The 22418-nt window shown below is 38.8% G+C and overlaps 1 protein-coding gene across 5 annotated transcripts in view; it reads left to right on the top strand.

Moving 5' to 3' along the window:
- FOXJ3 (forkhead box J3) overlaps positions 1-21271 on the top strand; it is a 145364-nt gene extending 124093 nt beyond the window's left edge. For all 5 annotated transcript variants that reach the window (XM_078073293.1, XM_078073295.1, XM_078073292.1 and 2 more), the window contains 4 exons: positions 2985-3086; positions 3477-3668; positions 16115-16222; positions 18260-21271. In XM_078073293.1, the coding sequence (XP_077929419.1) occupies positions 2985-3086; positions 3477-3668; positions 16115-16222; positions 18260-18375 (518 nt within the window). In that variant the 3' untranslated portion in view covers positions 18376-21271. The remainder of the gene's footprint in view (positions 1-2984; positions 3087-3476; positions 3669-16114; positions 16223-18259) is intronic.
- Positions 21272-22418: the final 1147 nt, after the last annotated feature.

Here is a 22418-nt window from a genome sequence, read left to right on the forward strand (position 1 = left end):
TAGGAAGTGCCTCGTCTGGTACCTTGCCTTATAAATATTCAGAAAATGTTCCCACTCTTCCTTTCTTTGCTTATTCCTGCCCAGGATCTCATTTTAGAAAGATAGATTGCAAAGGAAGAAAATATTCTTCATATCCTGGTTTTTAAAAAATCTGTTGCTCTTAAGTTAGGTCTTGATGGTTTCTGGCGAGATGCTTAACTGACATTGCTCACAGACCAGGCATCTGCACTGCAGAACTCCCAGGGGTGCCCCCAACATAGACTGCAAGGTGAATGGGGCCCTTTGGAGTTGAACATATACTGATCCTTCCCTTAGCTTACTTGGCTGTCCACTTACCAACCAAATCACTGATGAGATTTTTATCCTGGAGGGACAATTTCTAAATGCTCGATGGTGCTAGTTCTTGCCAATTAAAATTGATCATTATTTCAGGCAATTAAACTCCTGTTGGAAATGATCTTTAGATACTGCATACTGTCTCTTAATATTCTGACTTTGCTATAAAGCTTAAGTTTTTCTGAAACTGTTTCCTTTTTTACAAAGTGGAAAAATAATACAATATTTTGGGGAGAATTACATAAGGTACAAAAATGCGTATCAGGGTATTTGAAATTTATTAAGTTCTTTTCACAATTTTGTTTTCGCAGTTAATAATTCTAAGTAGGTTCTAGAGTAAAGTTGAAAATTGGGTATAGTTCTTGATGGAAAGTCTCTTAAAACATCTTGAAATTATTTTTAGGTCTAACCTAGAGAAAAAGGTACAAGTATAGCCCCCCCTTTTTTTACTTAGTGTTAGTCACTATTGTCTACCTTAAAAAAAATTTTTTTTTATTTAAGTATAGTTGATGCGTAATGTTACATTAGTTTCAGATGTACAACACAGTGATTCAGCAGCTCTGTACTTTATGCTGTGTTCACAGGTGTAGCTGTCTGTCACCATACACTACTACTAAAATGACACTGACTGTTTCTTATGCTGTACCTTCTGTACCAGTGACTTACTCATTCCATCACTAGAAGCCTGTACCTCCCACTCCTCTTCACCCATTTTGCCCACCTCCTCCCCCCAACCCATTTGTTCTGTGTATTTAAAAATGGACTGTTTCTTTTTTGTTTTGTTTTCGGATTCCACATATAAGTGAGATCATATGATATTTGGCTTTCTCTGTCTTAGATCACTTACACTACTGCCTACCTTTTAATGTCAGTACACTCTTCAGAAAGTTAAGCTTGTTCTTAATATGATTTTAAGGATTGACTAATGATTGTAGAGATTTGGTGTCAGTGGAAGTCTGATGCTCTGGTCATACCTTTCTATTAAGTCTAATGATTGCCAGGTGAAAACAGCTGAAAACAATCCATCATGTGCTCTTAGTGGCCTGTTGTTATACCAATGGTAGCTTACCAGAGAAGGAAAATAGCTTTTCACCTGGGGGAGTTGGGAATAATCATTGTGGCTGTGATAATCTCTTTGAGTTATAAATTTCTCATTTATAAGATGAGACTAAGCAGGTTGTCTTTAATAGGGAAGGAATGGAAGAAACAGTTTTTTGAGTTCCCATTATGTGATAGGCAATTTAGATACATCATCTCCTGTTACTCTCCCAAATCAACTATAAATTGCCACATTTAATAGATAGGAAAAGTGTAACTCAAAGAAGTTAAGCAGTTTGCTCAAGATCAGAGCTAATAAGTGGTAGAATTGGAGTTTATATCCTGGCCTGTCAGGACTTCAAAGCCCGTAACACCAGTAATTCCAAAAGGACTAAAATGAGTAAACATTTACTGAGTGGGTCTTGCAGAGATTGCTTTGTATTGCCAAGTCAACATTTATTATAGGTAATGGACTTGAAAGTTTCATAGACTTGAATGTGGCTCACTGGAGCATTACTTATTTTTCCCCAACAAATTTCTCCCTAAATTATGAGTTGCCTAGGGGCAGAGTCATGTTGTCTCTGGTTCGTTGTTTATTTGAAAAAAATCCATAATTGGCAGATTTTTGTAAATCAAGTAACCAATAGTTGATACAGAGTTATCTGTAATGTAGCAAAAAATCCTTTTTATTAGTTCTTACCTTCATCCATCCAGGGGTGATTCTGATAACAGAATAATTTGTGCAGCAGTCACTGAATGGAGGATTTTCTTCCTCTACTCAGCACTACCTCTGAGTGCAGCTCAAACCCCATGCCCCTGAGTGGTGACCACTTTGCTGACATACAGACTGTGGAGTCTTCACCCTCCTGATGATACCACACCAGAGGATACTATTCCTGACTAGAAATGCCCTGGTTTGGATTCATCAGCATTTCTTAGAGATGTCTCAGCCCTTTCTTTTGCTACTTTGCCAGGAGGACTGTGCTAAGGCATTTCTCTCTCTTAAGGTTGCCTTGTAAGAAATTTGTCCTCTTGCTGTACAATGTAATTTGCCTCCCTTAAGTCAGTGCTTTAAATTATACTGTGTGTTACTTCTAAATGTGAACCTGCCTCTGAATTATAAAGAACGTATCTCTTAATGTCATAACAAGACAGGAAAATGAACTTCATGTAGTGGGGAGGGAGGATGTATTGATTTGCCTGACTTGCCCTGCCTGGTCATTCATTTGTACTATACAAGTGTAAAAAGCGGTAATCAAGTTTGACCTTATAAGGTGATAGGGCAATTTGTAAGCTGTCAGACTGGAGCATAGAAGCGCCGGGTTCAAGGTTTAGATTCATCATAGTGACCTTGCTACGTTATGCCACCTCTCTGGGTTCAGTTTCTTTTTATTTATAAAATGAAGAGAAATAAGACCCCAAATAAGACCCCTTGCCTGTTTCACAGAGACAGTTGCCCCAGCACATGATATGATGGGTGTGAATCCATTTGTAAAACTGGATGGGGATCTATCAATGTAGGAATAAGCCCAGCTCATTGTCTTCCCCGTACCATATACTTCAAACTTTGACTATCCAAGATTTACGTACTGTCGATATTATTTCTATAGGTGTTTCAAATGATTGGTATGCAACACTTGATATGCTAAAAGAAAGTTGTCGGATTGCCAGCAGTGTTAATTGGTCAGATGTAGACCTTTCACAGTTCCAAGGTGAGTATGGATTCTTTCCGACCTACAACCAAAAATACATGATCCCTTTTTCTCTCATAGATAAAATTTTCTTTGTAGTAGAAATAAATATCTCCTTATATAGTGTTTCTTTTGTAGTTAGTAGTACACTTAAAAACAACATTGCAAAATTCATGATTAAGTCTTTCAGTCAATTGATGGAGCAGAGGATCAGAGGTAAGAGTTCTGAAAGAAGTTTGGCCACATTTAGAAGTAATTAGGCTTTGAATAATTTTTAAATATCATTCTTCATTGCATGGTAAATCACTACCAGTGGAAATTTTGAGGGCTGAAAAAAAATTGTGTCTTTATTTTCCTTGCAGTGTTGTAGAACAAACGATGCTAACTGTATTTCTAATGCTTTCCTCATAGGTTTGATGGAGAGTATGAGACAGGCAGATCTCAAGAACTGGTCTTTGGATCAGGTTCAATTTGCTGATCTCTGTTCTTCTCTTAATCAGTTCTTTACACAAACTGGCCTTATCCACTCACAGAGTAATGTTCAGCAAAATGTCTGTCATGGTGCCATGCATCCAACAAAACCTTCCCAACACATTGGAACAGGTATGGGTTTAATTATCTTCTTGATTTTCTCTTTCTCATTTGTGTAAAATTTAGTAAGTGAGGCAATTTGGTATGTTGTTAATGGTGACTAATCCATTTACATCTTTTTATTTCTAAGAAATTAAGTAAAATAACATATATATAAAAGGTATATTTTAGAGAAATTGAGGTAAAGAGACTTTTTCTGTCATGATTTCTATGATTATTTTATTATGATTGACTTTCCTTTGTGATCTTTAACCTTTTAAGTTCTCAAACAAGAATTAAATGTTTTGAAAGATACTTACATTTTTATAAGAACATAGTTACGAAATTATATTAATTTAAATTTGTTTAGACTTCCAATGAAAATCAACAGGTCTTATTTTATATATCTTCTAAGAATGTTAAGATTAAAGTTCAGAGTTTACTTGAAGAGTACAGTAATGGTAAATAGTCTTGTCGGTGTTTTACTCTGGACTCGAAATTCGTGCTCTGTATTTTTCATCTCATTTTCTTCCTTTTCTCTTTACCCTTGTAGCCATCTCTTTTACTCTGATTGCAGCACCTTTTCATTCTGTAGGTATTTAATATCCAAGTGCTTTTTCATTTAATTTCTTGCAAGACTTTTGGGGCGCCTGGGTGGCTCAGTCGTTAAGCGTCTGCCTATGGCTCAGGTCATGATCCCAGGGTCCTGGGATCGAGAGCCCTGCATCGGGCTCCCTGCTCAGTGGGGAGTCTGCTTCTCCCTCTCCCACTCTCTCCGCTTGTGTTCTCTCTCTCGCTCTCTCTCTCTCTGTCAAATAAATAAATAAAATCTTAAAAAAAAAGTTCTTGCAAACTTTTATCTCCAAGTTGACTTATTTTCTGTTCATTATTTTGGTTTTACATATGATGCATTTTTAAGTCTTTTTCTTTCCTGAGTGGCTTTCTTCAACCATTATCCTAGCTTATTTCACATATTTGGTCTTTCCACATTCTCAAGACCCCCAGCCAGGCTGGATCTTTCTTTTTGAGAAATCTTTATTTCTGTGTCTTTTTTTTTTTTTTTTTTTTTTTTTTAAGATCTATTTATTTATTTTAGAGCGAGAGAGAGTGTGCAAGTGGGGGGGGGTAGGGGAGAGGGAGAATCTCAAGCAGATGCCCTGCTGAGTGTGGAGCCTGACTCAGGGCTCAATCCCACAACTCTGAGAACATGACCAAAATCAAGAGTTGGGCACTTAACCGACTGAGCCACCTGTGTCTTTTGATAGGAATCTTCCATCATCTTTGCCGCTTCCATTTGAATAGTTTACCTAACTTGAAACTCTCAGTGGCTGTTTGATTTTGGTGACTTAGTTCATTTCATAAATTATATCCATGCAAGAGCCTCATTCATTGCTTGGCATATTGGAGGTACTTTATTTTTTGATGACTCTTAAGCTCCTTTCTCCTTCTCCCTCTTCCTCCCTCCCTCTCTCTCTCACTCACTCACTTCCTTTTTGGTATCTTTCGGATATATACCCTTTGAAAAAAAATTTTTTTATTATAAAATGTAACATAGAATTCACCATCCCAGTCATCCATAAGTATCTAGTTCAGTGGTATTAAATATATTCATAATGTGCAACTGTCATCACCATCCATCTCCATAACTCTTTTCATCTTGTCAAGTGGATATTCTGTACTCATGAAACAATACCCCCCCACACCCATTCTAACCCCTGTCCCCCTGACCCTCCGCCAAGCCCCTGGCAACCACCATCCTACTTTCTGTTTCTGATTTTTTACTACTCCTGTGTATCTCATGTAAGTGAAATCCTACAGTATTTGTCTTTTTGTGACTGGCTTACTTCACTTAGCATGTCTTCATCCATGTTGTGGCATATGTTAGAATTTCCTTCCTTTCTATGGCTCTGTACTAGCCCATTGTATGTATATACATTTGCTTATATACTCATCTGTTGATGAACACTTGGGATGCTTTCATGTTTTAGCTATTGTGAATATCATGTTCACACCAATATTTTTTCAAGGCCCTGCTTTCAGTTCTTTTGGATATATACCCAGAAGTGGAATTGCTGGATCATATGGTAATTCTGTGTTTCATTTTTTGAGGAACCACCATACTGTTTTTTATGGTGGCTCTACCATTTTATATCCCCACTAACAGTGCATAAGGGTTCCAGTTTTTCTACATCCTTGTCAACATTATTTTTTTTTTCTCTTTTCTTTCTTTTTTAAAAAATAGTAGCTGTTTTACTGGGTGTGAGGTGGTATTTCATTGTAGTTTTGATTTGCATTCCTTGATGATTAGTGATGTTGAATATCTTTTCATCTACTTATTGGCCATTTTTGTATCATCTTTGGAGAAATGTCTGTTCAGGTCCTTTGCCCATTTTTTAATCTGGTTTGGTTTATTATTGCTGAGTTTTAGGAGTTCTCTATTTTTTTGGATATTAACCCTTTATCAGATGCATGATTTGTGAATATTTTCTTTCATTCTTTTGTTTTTTATTATGTTGATAGTGTCTTTTGATGCACAATTTTTAAATTTTTCAGGAAGTCCAACTCATCTATTTTTTCTTTTGTTGCCTATGAGTTTGGTATCCTATCCAAGAAATCATTGCCAGATCCAGTGTCATGAAGCTCCTGCCCTGTGTTTTCATCTAAGAATTTTATAGTTTAGGTCTTACATTTAAGTCTTTAACCCATTTTGAGTTACTTTTTGTATGTGGTGTTAGATACGGGTCTAGTTTCATGCTTTTGCATATGGATACCCAGTTTTCCCAGCACCATTTGCTGAAAATACTTTCCTTTCCCCCATAGAATGGTCTTGACACCCTTGTCAAAAATCATTTGACCATATATGCAAGAGTTCATTCCTGGGTTCTCTGTTTGATTGCAGTGTATACTATTTGTTTTTATGCCATTACCACACTGTTTCAACTACTATATTTTTGTAGTAAGCTTTAAAATCAAGATGTGTGTCTCCCTGCTTTGTTGTTCTTGTTCAAGATAATTTTGGCTGTTCAGGGTCTCTTTGAGATTCCCTATACATTTTAGGATGGGATTTTCTGGTTTTGCAAAAAAAAAAAAAAAAGACTGGAATTTTTGATATGGATTACATTGAATCTGTAGATCACTTTGGAGAGTATTGACATCTCAACAATATTGTCTTCTAGTCATGAACATGAGATGTGTTTCCATTTATTTATTTCATATTAAATTTCTTTCAGCAATGTTTTTGTAGTTTTAATTGTACAAGTCTTTCACCTCTGTAATTAATTCCTAAGTATTTTTTATTGCCATTGTAAATGGAATTGTTCCTGTAATTTCCTTTTCAGATTGTTCATTGTGTAAAAATGGAACTGATTTTTGCATGCTGACTTTGTATCCTGCTACTTTGCTGAATTTACTTATTTTAACAATTTGTTTATTTTGGGGGTGGAATCTTTGGAGGTTTCTACATATAAGATCATATCTGTGAACAGAGATAAATATGCTTACTCCTTTCTGATTTGGATGCCTTTTATTTCCTTTTCTTGCCTAATCGCTCTGGCTAGAACTTCCAGTATGTTGAATAGAAGTGGACATCCTTGCTTCGTTCATGGTCTTAGAAGAAAAGCTTTCAAGTTTTTCACCATTGAGCATGATGTTTGCCGTGGGATAGTCATAGATGGCTTTTATTATGTTTAGGTAGTTTTCTTTTATTCATATTTTGTTGAGTGTTTTTAATTATGAAAGGGTGTTGACTTTTGTCAGTTACTTTTTCTGCATCAATTGAGATGAGCATGTAGGTTTTTTCCCTTTCATTCTGTTAATGCGGTGTATTACAGTGATCACTTTTCATATGTTGAACCATCTTTTTATATTCCAGGAATAAATCTCACTTGATCATGGTGTTTAATCCTTTTAATACAGAATTGAATTAATTTTGCTAGTATTTTGTTTGGGATTTTTGGATCGGTGTTCATAAGGGATATTGGTCTGTAGTTTCCTTGTAGGTGTCTTTGTCTTCCTTTGGTATCAGGCTGATTTTGGCCTCATAGGATGAGTTAGGAAGTACTTTCTGTCTTTCAGTTTTTTGGAAAAGTTTGAGAAGGATTGATGTTAGTTCTTTAAATATTTAGTAGAATTCACCAGTGAAGCTATCAGGTCCTGGGCTTTTCTTTGTTGGGAGATTTTTGGTTACTGATTCAATCTTACTAGTTTTAGGTGTATTCAGATTATCTGTTTCTTTGTGATTTAGTCTTGGTGGCTTTTGTGTTTTAGGAATTTGTTCATTTCCTCTAGGTTATCTAATATGTTGCTGTGCAGTTGCTCATAGTACTCATATGATCCTATTTCCTTCCCTTATTGGTGGGGGAGGAAATCCTACTTTTTGTAGAATCAGTTGAAGCATCCCCACTTTCATTTCTGATTTTAGTTATTCTCTATTTCATTCATCTCAGCTCTGATCTTTATGATTTCCTTTTTTCTGCTAGCTTTGGATTTATTCTGTTCTTTCTGTAGGTCTTTAAGTTGTAAAGTTAGGTTGATTGAGATCTTTCTTGTTTTTTAATGTGTTTATAGCTATAAATTTCCCCCTTGACACTACTTTTGCTGTTTTCCCTAAGTTTTCATAAGTTACGTTTTGATTACATTTGTCTCTAAGCATTTTCTAATTTTCCTTGTGATTTTCTTCTTTGATCCGTTGTTTTTGTTTAATTTCCACAAATTTGAGAACTTTCCAGTATTACTTCTGTTACTGATTTCTGACTTCATCCTCTTGTGGTCAGAGAAGATACTTTGTGTTTGTGTATCTGTTGTTTAAAATCTGTTGAGACTTAATTTGGAGCCTAACATATGGTCTATCCTGGGAAATGTCCTATGTGCACTTGCAAAGAGTGTATACATTGTTGTTGGGTAGAATGTTCTGTACTTGTCTATTAGATCTAGTTGGTTTATTGTGTTAAATCCTCAGTTTCCTTACTTCTATATGGTTGTTCTATCCATTATTGAGTGTGGGGTATTTACATCACCAACTATCATTGTAGAGTTGTTCATTTCTTCTTTCAATTCTATCAGTTTTTGTTTCATGTTTTGCTGCGGTCTGTTATTAGGTGCATAAGTGTTCATAATTGTTACATCTTTTTTCTGTATTGAACCTTTTATTGATATGTAATGTCCTTCTTTGTCTTTGTAACCTGTTTGATTTAAAGTCTATTTTGTCTGATACTAGTATAGCAGTCCCTACTCCCTTTTGGTTACTTTTTCCATCCTTTCACTTTTCATTCTATTTATGTCTTTGGATCTAAAGTGAGGCTCTTACAAATATGTGTTGTTACTCAGTCTGCCAGTCTCTCTTTTGATTGGAGAATTTAATCCATTTACATTTTTTAAAAAGATATTTATTTGAGAGCGAGAGAGAGCACGAGCCGGAGGGTGGGGACAGAGGTAGAGGGAGAAGCAGGCTCCACACTGAACAGGGAGCCCGACATGAGGCTCAATCCCAGGACCCTGAGATCATGACCTGAGCTGAAGGCAGACGCTTAACCACTGCGCCCATAATCCCTTTACATTTTTTTTTTTAAAGATTTTATTTATTTATTTGAGAGAGAGAATGAGAGAGAGAGAGAGCATGAGAAGGGGAGGGTCAGAGGGAGAAGCAGACTCCCTGCTGAGCAGGGAGCCCGATGTGGGACTCGATCCCGGGACTCCAGGATCATGACCTGAGCCGAAGGCAGTCGCTTAACCAACTGAGCCACCCAGGCGCCCCTATCCTTTTACATTTAAAGTAGTTACGGATAAGGAGTGATTTCTGTCATTTTGCTGTTTCTTTTCTATATGTCTTATAGTTTTTTATAGTTTTTGTCCCTTATTTTTTGCATTACTCTTGTCTTTTGTGTTTCACTGACTTTTTGTAGTGAAATGTTTGAATTCCTTTTGTGTATATTGCATAGCTCTTTGTAGTTACCACGGGGATTGGGTTTACCATCCTAAAGTTATAACATTCTAATTTGAATTTATATCAGTGTAACTTTTATAACATAAAGAAATTCAGCTCCTTTACAGCTTCATCTCTACTCCTTTTGGTTGTTGATGTCACAAAAATCACATCTTTATGCATAGTGTGCCCCAAAACATACAAATAATTCCTTTAAATACATTAGTCTCTTAAATTATGTAAAAAACAACACATGGAGTTACAAATGAAAGTTATAACAATACTTAGCTTCTAGACTAATCACTTTTAGAAAATATATTAGTCTTTTCAAACTCCTTTAGCTTTTGTTTATCTGGAACCGTCTTAATTTCTCCCTCGCTCTTGAAAAGGACAGTTTAAAAAAAAAAAAAAAGGACATTTTTGTTGGGTATAGCAGTTCTTGGTTGATACTTTTTCTTTTAGCACTTTGAATAGATTGGCCTGCTGCCTTCTAACTCCTAAAGTTTCTCATGAGAAATCTGCTGATAATCTTATTAAGGCTCCCTTGTGTGTGACAAGTCACTTGTCTCTTGCTCCTTTCAAGATTGTCTCTTTATCTTTGGCTTTTGAAAATTTGATTATAATATGTCCCTTGGTGTGATTCTCTTGTGGGTCTAATCTTAAGAGTTTGTTGAACTTCTTGGATGTTCTCATTCTTCTTTCATCAAATTTGGGAAGTTTTCAGATATTATTTTTTCAGATATTCTTTCTGTCCCATTCCTCCTTCTTCTGGGACTCCCACAATGCATAGTTGGTTTGTTTGATAGTGTCCCCCGGGTCCCTTAGTCTCTGTTTAATTTTTTTCAATTTTTTTTCTTTGTTACTTAGCCTTGATAATTTTCATTCTCCTATCTTCAAGTTCACTGATTCTTTCTCCTGCCTGCTCAGATTTTTTCTTTGAATCCTGTAGTGAATTTTTCATTTCAATTATTGTAATTTTCAGTGCTAGAATTTCTTTATTTCTTTTTAGGTTTCCTATCTCTTTATTGATATTTCCAGTTTATTCATACATTGTAATTACGATTTTTTCCACATCTTCCTTTAGTCTTTGAGCATCTTCAGGGCACTTGTTTTAAAGTCTTTGTAGTGAATCTGCCATCAGATCTTTTTCAAGGACAATTTTTGTTGATTTTTTTTGCTTTGAATAGGGCATACTTTTCTGTTTATTTGTATGCTTTGTGATTTTGTTGTTGAAAACTAGACATTTGAATCTAATAGTGTGGTACCTGTGGAAACCAGATTCTGTCCCTTCCCCAGGGTTTGCTGTTTTTAATTATTCTGTCTCCTGTTTTTGTTTTCTTCATGGCTGCAAGGTATCCTTCTGCTGAGGTTCACCCTAGGGTCTTCTCAGGTCTTCTCTGAATCTGTGCTATTCTCTTGGTATAGGTAGTCACTTTCTAATTTTCCCAGTATATACAGGGAATTCCTAGCTTTTTCAATGTCCTAGCTTTTAATGTCTGCCTCCTGAAAGGGTAAAAAGAGAAAAATTAAAGAGCAGGGAAAGGAGGGTTGTAGCCCCCTTATAACTCCTGGAAATCAGTTTATTTGGAGGGGAGGTGCTTGCAGCATTGGTGGAAGGTTCAACAATGACCACCTTCCTTTACATCTGCATCTCTGTGATCAGAGCACAGATCCGTAAGTATTTGGAGAACAGAGGCCTTTTTGCCTACATTGGCTCCTGCAAGCTGTGTAAGTTGTTCCAGAAACACATGCACAGCTGCCTGCCATGGGGGTAGGGATGAGGGATAGGTAGCTGCTGTTGCACTAAGAGCTGGAATTGACCAAAAATAACTGCAATTTATTATCTAAGCCTTCCTCTACGAGTTGCAAACTGTCAGTAGACTTACAGAGTTCCAAAGATTCCAGTGTTTTCTGTTGTACCAGACTCTACCAGTGCATTTTTGTCTAGGTTGGGAGACAGATTCCTGGTGCTTCCTACTCCAGCATCTTCTCAGAATCCTCCCTGTATTCCTTTTTAAGTATCAAGATCTGTATAACTTAGCATGTATATTCACTTATTTTCTTCCATTTCATCTTTTTATCTCTTCTTGTACATGGACAGCTTATCTTCTTTGATCCTCTGATAGGTTTCAAACCCATAGTTTGTCCCCTTCAGGATACATCACTTTTACTTTTCCAACTTGCATTAAATCCCTGAGGCTTACCATCCCTCTGTCCTTTGTTCCTTGGTTTTCTTTTCTTCTTTTCTTTCCCTGTTCAACCAAAATAAATTATGAAGTTAGCTCTTCTAAGTGCTGCCATGTTCTCTGCCAAATCATCTCAAATCATTTCAGCCAGCCTTAAAATGTTAAGGGTGGAGGTGGGTACCTATGTTGCTTATAGATTATTGCCTGCGGCAAATCGGAAAGTTCTAGGAAGATAAGAAGATGTAGCTCAGTCTTAGAGGACTGTTTCAAGGGCCATTGTACATGTTAGCCAGTAGCTCCCCCTTTCTGGGATTTCAAAGCTTTTGTGGTGAAACAAGACTTTCTTCGATTTTGTGGCCTAAATTTCTAAGTAATGTCCAAGTGTACCTTCTGGTTTTGGAACTTGGCACTCTTGGTCATGGAAAAAGCACTAACCGTCTGTTGGTGTCTTATGTGAGAGTGGCCAAGCACCTCTTGTGGATTCTTTCTAGACTGAGATCATGGATTATTTCTTAAAGCCCTTTGTTACTAGATCTCCGTGGTCATCTCTTCTTGACCTTTGACCTGGATTTCTTTGGATCTGGTACTCTGTGATCCTTTTAAATTTTTCTGCCATCCTTCCTTTTTATTGCCAGCACCTTCCTTCTCTAGGGTCCCCACAACTCATTCTTGATTCTTAGTGCTACTCCACTCACAGCAAAAAAAGGCAGAAGACCTGTCATTTTTCATATTTATTCTTCTCCCAACTCCCCTTCCCCTTTCATCTTTTCCTTCTGAGTCAAAAGAACTTTACCAGCCTTGGTCTGCCAAGCCATGTTGGCTTTTGTCAACACTTTCTCTGATTAGCACTGGTGCTGCAGGTATTCATCACTTCATGCCCACTGATGTCTTCTCATAGACTCCCAGGTTTTTTACATGCCCAGCCTGCTTCCTTCTGTTTTAAGTCTAAGCCTCTTTCTATCATTCTTTTACTCTCCTTCTCACATCCCTCTGTATCAGATCTATTCAGATATCCCACTTCCCGTCTCTCTATCCCCCAGCACATCTTTGCCACAAATTCAAAATGGAGTGTAAGAGGGGGCTTCAGAGAGCTGTTAATTTTATCCTTTTATCTAACAGATAAGGAAACTGTGACCAGTGTTTTTGTGGCCTATATAGCCTCACACAAACTGTGACTAGAAAGAATCCAGAAGAGAAAGCAACTTGCCTAAAATTACAAAGTTCATTTGGGTATAGATCTTGACTCCCAGAATATAGTCTCTCCATGCCCTTCAAACTTTTGTCATTTCTGTCTTCAAGATTCTCCTTTTGGTAGATACCTCTTTGGGCTCCTTAGAGGTGTTCTAATGTGTTAGCGTGGAAGAGGGGAGGGAAGGGAAGGAGAAAAGGATGTTATAGTACACGGTGTCTCTCCTTTCTAAATCGTTTTACCTGTGTTTACAATTTGTCTTGTTCCAATAATGTTTAAGTCCTCTAGCTGTGCTGTTCTTAATGAGGGCTCAGCTTAAAGGTCATTAAATAAGAGTAGGTGTACATTCATTCAGCAAATATTTACTTAAACTTTTTCTGTGCCTGACTGTATTGGGCAGTAGGGATGAAGAAATAAGTCCAGATAGCCCCTAATCTCAAGGAGCTCGTAGCCTGGTGTGATGAAGACTGTGCTTCTGCCATAGAGCAGTGGGAGTAAGAGAACAGGGCTTATAACTGTCTTGGGAAGATAGAAAAACTTCGTTGAGGAAGACAGCTTGAAGCTGGACTTTGCAGGATAAATGGGATTTTTACAAGACACAGAAATCTGATCACTTCTATGCTCAAAACCCTTCATTGGTGCCCAGTTTTCTCAGTAAAAACCAAAGTCTTTTTGTGGCCTGTATAGCCTCACACAATCTGGTCCCCCTTTACTGTCTGACCTTATATCCTTTTCCCCTCTCCTGAGCCCCCTGCTCCCACACCAGTGGCTTCCTTGCTATTCTTTGAACATACCAGGCACACTCCACCTACATCAGGGCCTTTTTTATACCTGTTCTTTCCTCTGTGTAGAGTGGTCTTCTCCCAGATAGACACATGGCTCACTCATGTCCTTAATCTTGTTCACGTTTTTTTCCTCCAAAAGCACCTACTCAAGTGATGCCTTCCCTAACCATTCTATTTAAATAGCACTTACTGTCCAGCACTGTTTGTCCCTTCTCCCTCCTTTATTTTTTTCTGTAGCGTGCATAACATATTAAATTATTTTGTTTGCTGCCCTCAGCCTGAGAATATGCTTCAAAAAGAGGGAATTTGTTGGGGCACCTGACTGGCTTCATTGGTAGAGCATGAGACTCTTGATCTTGGGGTCGTAAGTTCAAACCCCAGGTTGGGTGTGGAGCTTACTTTAAAAAAAAAAAGACAGGGAGTTTGTTTTTTCATTTTTGTTTATCCAGTGCCTAGAGCAAGGCCTGGAACAAAAATAACTTCTTGAATGAATTAATGAATGGTCATTCAATAAGAGTCCACTTCCAGTAAATACATTGTGTGATTAGATTTTTAAATTTTCATAACTGTGTTCTAAATGTTGTAGGATCTCAGAAGTCCTTGAAAAGTATATTGGAAGTTAATTTCTTGTTTAGAAAGTCCAGGTTGACTCTCATTGTTTAGAATAGAATGAGAACATGAGAAAAAAAGAGGAGTAATGAGAATTTCTATATGAAAATTAAAGTGTCAGGAATGTGACAGAATTTCAAAAAGTTAGGCTGTTTGTTTAATATGGGTGACTATTTATTTCTGTGATCCTTGTTTATTCCCATAATTCTTCTCTAATTGTTACCTCACTCCCCCTTTAAGGTAAGAATTACCAAAAAAAGAGAAATGAAAAAAAAAAAAAAACAGAATTTCCATAAAAATCAGTTGTCTTTTGATTGTGATTTGAGCTCTTACAGATGAGTAGAGAGCTAAGATTTTATAACACAGGCTGAGAAGTCATTGATGAACGAGTGAGCGTATTACTCAGAGTGGCTTGGCCCCTCCAGCCTGCTGCAATTTTTAAGGTGTGCTGGCCACTCATGTGAAGGCTGATCAGCACTTCGGGGTGCTGATCATAGTTTTTTCCTCTAAGAATATACCAGAGCTACAGCTTGATATAATTCTTCTCTCTTTTCTTCCTAAATCTTCAGTATGGCAAATTGGTCAAAGAGCTTAGTTCTGACTGTAAACTTCATTATAAAAAGGCATGTCATCTTGGGAGGCAGTGGCTGGAAGTCAGAAGTGCTGGGTTCTGTTCCCTGGTTCTGTCTCATTTTCTCTCCAGTCTTATGTACTCATCTGCATGAGCAGAGGTAGGCCTGAATTAGGCTGTCTCAGAGGCTATTTTAAGCGTGACAGTCTGACATTCCAGTGACAGGTAAAAACTTGTGAGTAGCCAAATAGAGTGTTCCTACTTTTGAACATCTTTTAGTTGCCTCTGGGAAATGGTCGCTGTTTTCTAGTTTGATTACAGCATTGCTAGATGCAATTGTAATTAGTGTGACACAGTAGAATACCTAAGGGAGAAATAGCCTTTCCAGAATTCCAGATGTTTCATACAATGTGAGTCAGTGTTATGGTTCTTCTTCCCCAGGAGTAATTGGGGGTGGGCATGGGATGTTTGCTCTCTTCCCTTTCTACTTCGCATTAGGATGCAGTGTAATTGACATTTTAGAGCTGTTACACTTAATTGCTCCTGTCGACGAAAATATATTAATTTAAGAACCTTCAGAAATGCCATTCAAATAAGATCTGTTTCCCATCTTCACACTTCTAAATAATACATTTTTCGTCACCTTTACTTGGTATAGCTCTTTTAAATTTGTGCAGATTTTTCTGTCACTTTGTGCCTCCATTCATTTTGGTAATCAGTCTACTTTGAAAGTGAGAAAATCAGGGAGAAAGGGACAGTGGTTAGTAGAAAGAGCCTTTGGTCTAGGAGAACTGGTTGCTGGTCAAACTGATGTGCCTTTGGGCACGTGAGCTTAGTCTTTCTGAGCCTCAGTTGCCTCATCCATAAAATGGGGATGATCCCTGTCTTGCCCTCATTTTGGACTTAGTGGGAGGCTCAGATGATAAAACATATGAAAATGCTTTTGAACTGTTGTGAGGTGTGTAACAGCAACAGTAAAGACAACTTGACTGCAGGCTTCCAGACAGAAAGAGGCAATGCCAGAATTAGCATCAGTGTGCTTCCACTCAGCCTGGCACCACCTTTGCTATTAGCATCTGAAAGGAGTAATTTTTCTTTCTCTTTTCTCGTCTTACCTGCTTAATTTAGTTTTAGGTAATAATTTTATTAAGGTTTTAATGCTTGACTTGTTTTATTTATTAAGTATGTTTTCCTTCATTCTGCTTTTCAATCTGGTTAGGAAATTTGTACATAGACTCCAGGCAAAATCTCCCTCCATCAGTGATGCCGCCCCCTGGTTACCCTCACATCCCACAGGCACTCAGCACTCCAGGAACGACAATTGCAGGTAATTTGGGGTGTGTTGTATTGCAGTTCTTACTCAGAGTGTAATGTTAAAAAGCTTTAGCTGTCCCGGCGTGAGCAGGGCTGTTCAGGAGGGAGTGAGCTCCCTGGTAAGGGAGGATGGAATGACAGTCTGCACAGTTACTTGGCTTCAGTACTGGGAAAAGAGATTCAGGTGTCACTTGTTGTTTGGACCATATGACCTGAGTCTCTTTGATGCTGTGATTCTAATTATTGTCTTGCCTCTCTAAAGAGGTCCAGGGGCATAGAGCTTGTTCTGGGGTCTTAGGTATCTTTGAAGCTTTCTGACTCTGACGGGACTTGAGCAGGCTTCAAGAACCCGCTTTGATTACCTCCTGTATATTCTCCATTCATTCTGCTGACGTCCCCCCAGCTCTAGTTTCTGAGGAAGTCTCTTAACAGAGGAGGTAAGTTGCAGGAGTCACGAGTTCATAAACTGTGCCCCCTGGGTTCCTGAATGCAGGATAAGTTACATTTATCAGGGCAGCAAAGGCGGGCACATGGTTAGAGGTGGAAGGTAGCTTAAGGATGATCTAGATGAGGAAGTGCCAGCTCAGGAGTGGAGATAACTTGCCCAGAGCCACCCGTTTTGCTAAGTGACCAAACCAAGACTCAGGTCTTGATATCTGGATTCAGAGTTCGTTGTTGTTCTCATGTACCATACTGCCCTCCACTTAGGCTGCTTGAGGAACAGAAAGGTCATGTGCAGATGTGAATTTAAAACCCCCAAAGAAGTGTGTGCCAGATAGTAGTGAAGGAGGAGTTGGGGTCAAGTGACCTGTTTTTGGATGAACGGGGAGGAGTAAGTGTTATCTGTCCTCAGCACTTACCAGGAACTTGTAGGTGGCAAAATATGGTAGTTCAGACTCTGGAAACAGATTCCCAGGGTTTGCATTCTGGTGCTTTGTCACTTGATAGCTGCCTTAACTTCCTAGTCAACCTCCTTGTCTGTTAAAGGGAGCTCATAACACTGCCTAACTTCTAGGGTTGTTAAGAGAATTCAATGAGGATTAGATGTAAATCACTTAAATTAGTGCCTGGTGCATAGTAAGAAATTTATAAGTTAAAAAATAAATAAACAGGCATTTCTGCTATACTGTGATATATTGAAAACTGTAGTATTTTATAAAATGGTGCATTAAAAATTACAGGGCTTATCAGAAAAATGAGATTAGCCTCAGGCTGCTTGAAACTTTATAATCAGATCAAGCAAATCAAACAAAACTGCAATAATCCAGTAAAAATTCCACCACATTAAAAGGATATGTTTAATTCCTAATAAAAGAATGAATTCTGCAAATAAATAGAAATTATTACTTAAGAAAAAAGTCTGGTTTGGAAGGGTGTTTGTCAGAGCTTTGGAGACAAGGGCAGAATGCACCAAAATTGGGGAGCACAAGCTGCACACGGCCACAGTAATCTAAGAAGAGGAGTGTGGAGAGGGTGGGCATCCTGTTCTCCACCCTGGTCTACCATGGCCTCCCTGCACTCAGCTGTATTGGTGTTCTGTGTTCACCCACTGTTAACTTGGTGGCCCAAAAGTTAACTTGCTGGTGAGAATTCAGGATGACCCAGTGTGACTTCACTGGTACGCTGACATCATTCTCCCATCACCATTCTCATGGGAGCCAGTTCATGTTACCGAAACATGTATTGATGCAGGACAGACCAAGAGAAAGGGTTGCGTCAGCACTTGGGCACTCCAGCGTTCTTTTTATGCTGTCCTTGCTGCCTCCTGGTGTAATCAAAACAGGCATGGGTTTTGGAGTCAAGTGAACTGAGTTCAAATCTCTTCCCCTTACTAGCTGTATGACCTTGGGCAACTTGCTCCATTCTCTTAAATCCAAGCCCTGCTATCTATAAAATGAGGATCATAAGAGCCACCTCTGTGAAGGCTTCTGAATGGATTAGGAAGATCATGTGCGCCAAATGCCTGGCACAAAGGAAGTGCTCAGTAGGCGTTCATTTATTCCTTTCCTCTCTACCCAAGTCACTACTGACACCGCCTCCTTCCTTCCAGGCCATCACGGAGCCATGAACCAGCAGCACATGATGCCTTCCGCAGCCTTCCAGATGCGGCGCTCTCTGCCTCCAGATGACATCCAGGATGACTTTGATTGGGATTCAATTGTGTAGAGCTTGTTTCTGCAAGGCACCAGACTCCAGCGTCACCTTTCTGTGCAGTGAAGGGAAAGGTTGAAGAGAATCCAGTTGAGAAAACAAAGTTGCTAATCACTTTACCGATGTTGTCAAAATTTCTTTTGAAGACAATCAAAAAGATTTTAGCTGGATAACTTACTGCTTTTATCTGACCCAGACAAGTACTACATGTTTGTCTCCCTGCCAGCTGCCCTGTGTAGCTCCTAACTGTTGTGTGATTTGAACGGCTTTTGCATATTTGTGTCCGTTTGATGTTGACCACAAGTGCCAGACTGATTTTTCAGGCAGAGCCTATTTTGCTGCAAGCAGTTTATAGATACATATGTGTAAATATATGTACAAAAATTACTGAAAGGCTTCAGTTTTTCTAATTGGATTATTACGTCTTGAAAAGAAAGTTACTGTGAGTTTTTATTCCTTGTTAGGCTATTTTCTGCAGGATGCTTTTAACTGATACAGGCAACTGAAAGGAAATAGATTTTTTCAAAGCCCAGTTCCCCTTATTTAATCTTTTTCAGAAATGTGGGTATTGAGTTCTACTCAGTAAGTCAAAGAACCCAGAGTTTGATACTCTCCAAACAATCCAGAGGGGCATGTTTTTCCTGAGCAGCATAAAGAACTGACCAAATTTGTTTTGATGGTTGGGGGATTGCGGAGTTTATGTTGTACTTCGTCAATGTCTGTTTTCCGAAATCTGCATTATAACAGTTCTAAAATGTATTTGATCAGTTAGCAGCTGGGCATTGCTTGGCTCTTTAACAAAATCATTGCCTCCATATTCACTCATGTATTTATTATTTTCAAAAGCGTTATTTTAATATTTATTGCTGCCTTCTGTGAATGCTCAGCTCCTGTTAGGTTCATTAAGGAGAAGTGCGGTGTCTGAAAGCACAGAATTGTTTTTCTTAAGAGTTTACAGACAAGACAATCAGAGAGATCGTGTCGTTCTCTTTATCGTCGCTCCTTTTACCATGTGAGTATATTTCTCTATCTTAGCATTCCTGCTGATTGAGATGTATTAGCTAAATAGGATTTTTCTGGAATTCGAATCAGAGTTCATTTGGGCAATAGAACAACAGGGCACTGTTTATAATGCAAGTTTCCTCACTTATTCTCTTTCCATTTAGGAAGCACTGAAAGGAGGATAGAGCCACACACAGATTTTATTTGCCTCAGTCTTCAGTGCAGATATCCTTAAGTGGTCTGCTGTTTCTGTTGTCCTGTGTGTCTGTGTATGCATGACATTGGGTTACTTTCTTTGAAACTCAGCGTGCCTCGTTGGGGTTTTTATTAGTTGTTTTTTTTTGTTTCATCTTGTATTATAGTTACTTTGCATGGATTGATTGCCTTAGTTTTATAATAAAAGTAACAGAAATGAGATTTTTTTTTTTAAATGAATAGATTTTGTATTGGTTCTTTAGACCATAAAAAAGGCAGAATTTCTTTCAGTTATAATGGGGGAATGATATGTTCCATCAAATCAAGGATTAATAACTGCTCACTGGTTGCTTTTTAGCATCTCTAGTCTCTATCTTTATGCTTTAAATCACTTAAGTTAGCCTTAGTGATAATGTGGTTGAGTGTTCTCTACTTGAACTAAACAGACATCTTTGTTTCTGTATGTGTGTATGTGAGAGTGTTTGTCAACGTGTGTGGGTACTTTTTTTTTTAATGGAGTGTTGCCTTTAATGAATCACTGGGAACCCAGCCATAGTAAAGGCTGGTGAGGTTGGGGAGAAAGGAAGGGCTTTATGTTCCTGTTGTTTGGACCCTGCTTGGCATGAAAAAAGAAGCTCAGTTCCAGCCCCTTGGATCAGTGAAAATCGCAAGATTCTGGCAAGGCAGCCAACAGGCCCCTCTTACACAGATCAGAGGCAAGATGAGATAGCAGCCTGCAGAGCAAAAACTTGAAAAAATGGGGGGGAGGGAGGACTTTCAATAGTCTGCTCAAGTCACTGTTTTCTAGCTACCAAAATAGCTGTTTTGAAACTTTAAATTGCTTGGGTAGCAATGTGCACTTTAAACAATTTGGGTATTGGAATGCAGTCTTACCTTGAATGATTTGAGTAGAAACCACTGATGAAGATTTTTACAAATTTTGTGAAGCTAATTTCCCATTTGGCAATCATTTACTGATTTGCAGTGATCAATATTTTTATGAGAATTTAAACTTACACAAATGGCCCTGGAGGCAGAGCCTCCACTAAGACCCATCACACTCTTGTGATGCAGGTGGCCCGGGAGCCCAAGACAGGCCTTCTCAGTAGGCTTAAGCCAGCCAGAGCTACCTGGTGAGGTGCAGAGCATCCCCTCTAGTGGCTGTTTCAGTTGGTAGTTGTTAATGCAGAGCAAGTTCTGTTTTGGGCTTAAATTGAAGACTTTTGGGGAAAAGAAGAATAAATGCATGTAATCAAACGGGGGTACTCTGTCCAGGAAAATAATCCGACTGGCATTTGTGGCAGTTTTTTGAAATGTAAATGTATTCATGTGTGTTCTTGTAAATATATGTCTCTCAGATGTCCTTTGAAGTGGGAGGGAATCAATCCGGGGATTATTTCAAATGGAATAGAGTATTTTGATATTGTTCATTCAGAGGGTGATGTGTACATATCTATATTGTATATATGTGATGAAAATGCATTGGCTTTTTGTGCAAACACAATCTGCTCTCTGTACTGCTGTCGGACAGTGTTTTAATGTTTCTACAATTTTGCTATTGCACGATTTCATATTTTGCCTCTATGATGAACGGCACCCATTCTTTGTAACTGTTTAGTGCTGTAAAGAAATACCCCAAGTGTCATTAGGATTGTTGCTGCCAGAACTGATATGCATGAATGGCACTTAAAATAAATATATTATGTTAACTCTATTTATAACACCAGTTGGCCTGTGTCATTTGCTACAATTGAGGGAACAAGATTGGAGCCAGTCCCGACGCAGAAACTTGGAGACAGTCCTTGTGGTCTTGGAGATTGTGTCCCAGGTGTTGCTGCTTTTAGGGATATCTCATTAGCTCTATAAACTTGGGGAACCTACTTAGTTTCTCTGAGCCTCATTTTCCTCATTCGCAGTGTCTTCAAAATGAGGATAATACCTATCTCCTAGAGTTGTAGTGGGATTAAATTAATGCATTTAAACATTTAGAACAGTAAAAGTGCTCAGCATGTGCCAGGTGCTGTGCTAAGTAGATACTGTTATCTTCATTTTACAATGTGGTTACAACTCGGAGGTATAGTGGCTTACCCAGATCCTTTATTGGAAGTGACAGAGCTGAGTTTGAATCCAGGTTATTTGATTCCAATATCATGTTCTTTTACACCATCTTCTGTTACTTCCAAGAAATTCCCCTACCCTACCCGCATCCTTGACCCCATTCTTGCCCCCACATGTGCCTTCCCAGAGAGCTACCTCCTAAAGGTGAAAGTGGAGCTTCTTAACGTTTGTTGAACACACGCTCTGTCAGCCTTCCCAGGAGAAAGCCACAACTCCTGCCTTTAGTGAGTGCAGACTTAGCCAGGACAGGCAACAGGCACCAGCTCAGGGGCACAGCCCAGGGGAGCTGCTCTGAAGGTGCACCCTGGCGGGGCAAGATTCTGGTGGTGAGGAGTTAGGTTATGCTGAGGGCTGAGGCAGTGGTCTAGGAAGGCCTCAGCCTGACAGGGGCTACTTAAGTTTGAGTCTTCAGAGGGTCCTGGACAGATAGGAGGTTTTTCCATTTATACCACTGCTAAGAGCCAGGCCTGAAAGCTAGACTAGCATAGGGGTGGGGATTGAAGCGGAAGAAGTGATGGTTTGCTGGTAAAGAACCAAGCACAGCAATCCTATAAGTGGTGGGGTCCCAACTTCATTGATAGGGAAACAGGTTCAGAGGCTAAGCACTAGGCAGACCCAACAATACAGGTGGAAGTGGACTTGAAGCTGCAGTCTGCCTAACTGAGGGGGAGGGCTTCCCGCCAATCCCATAATCCTGCCCAGGGCCTCTTGCTACTTCTAACTGAACCCGTACATCACTGCCA

This window comes from Halichoerus grypus, chromosome 5 (assembly GCF_964656455.1).
Source record: "Halichoerus grypus chromosome 5, mHalGry1.hap1.1, whole genome shotgun sequence".
Taxonomy (NCBI): domain Eukaryota; kingdom Metazoa; phylum Chordata; class Mammalia; order Carnivora; family Phocidae; genus Halichoerus; species Halichoerus grypus.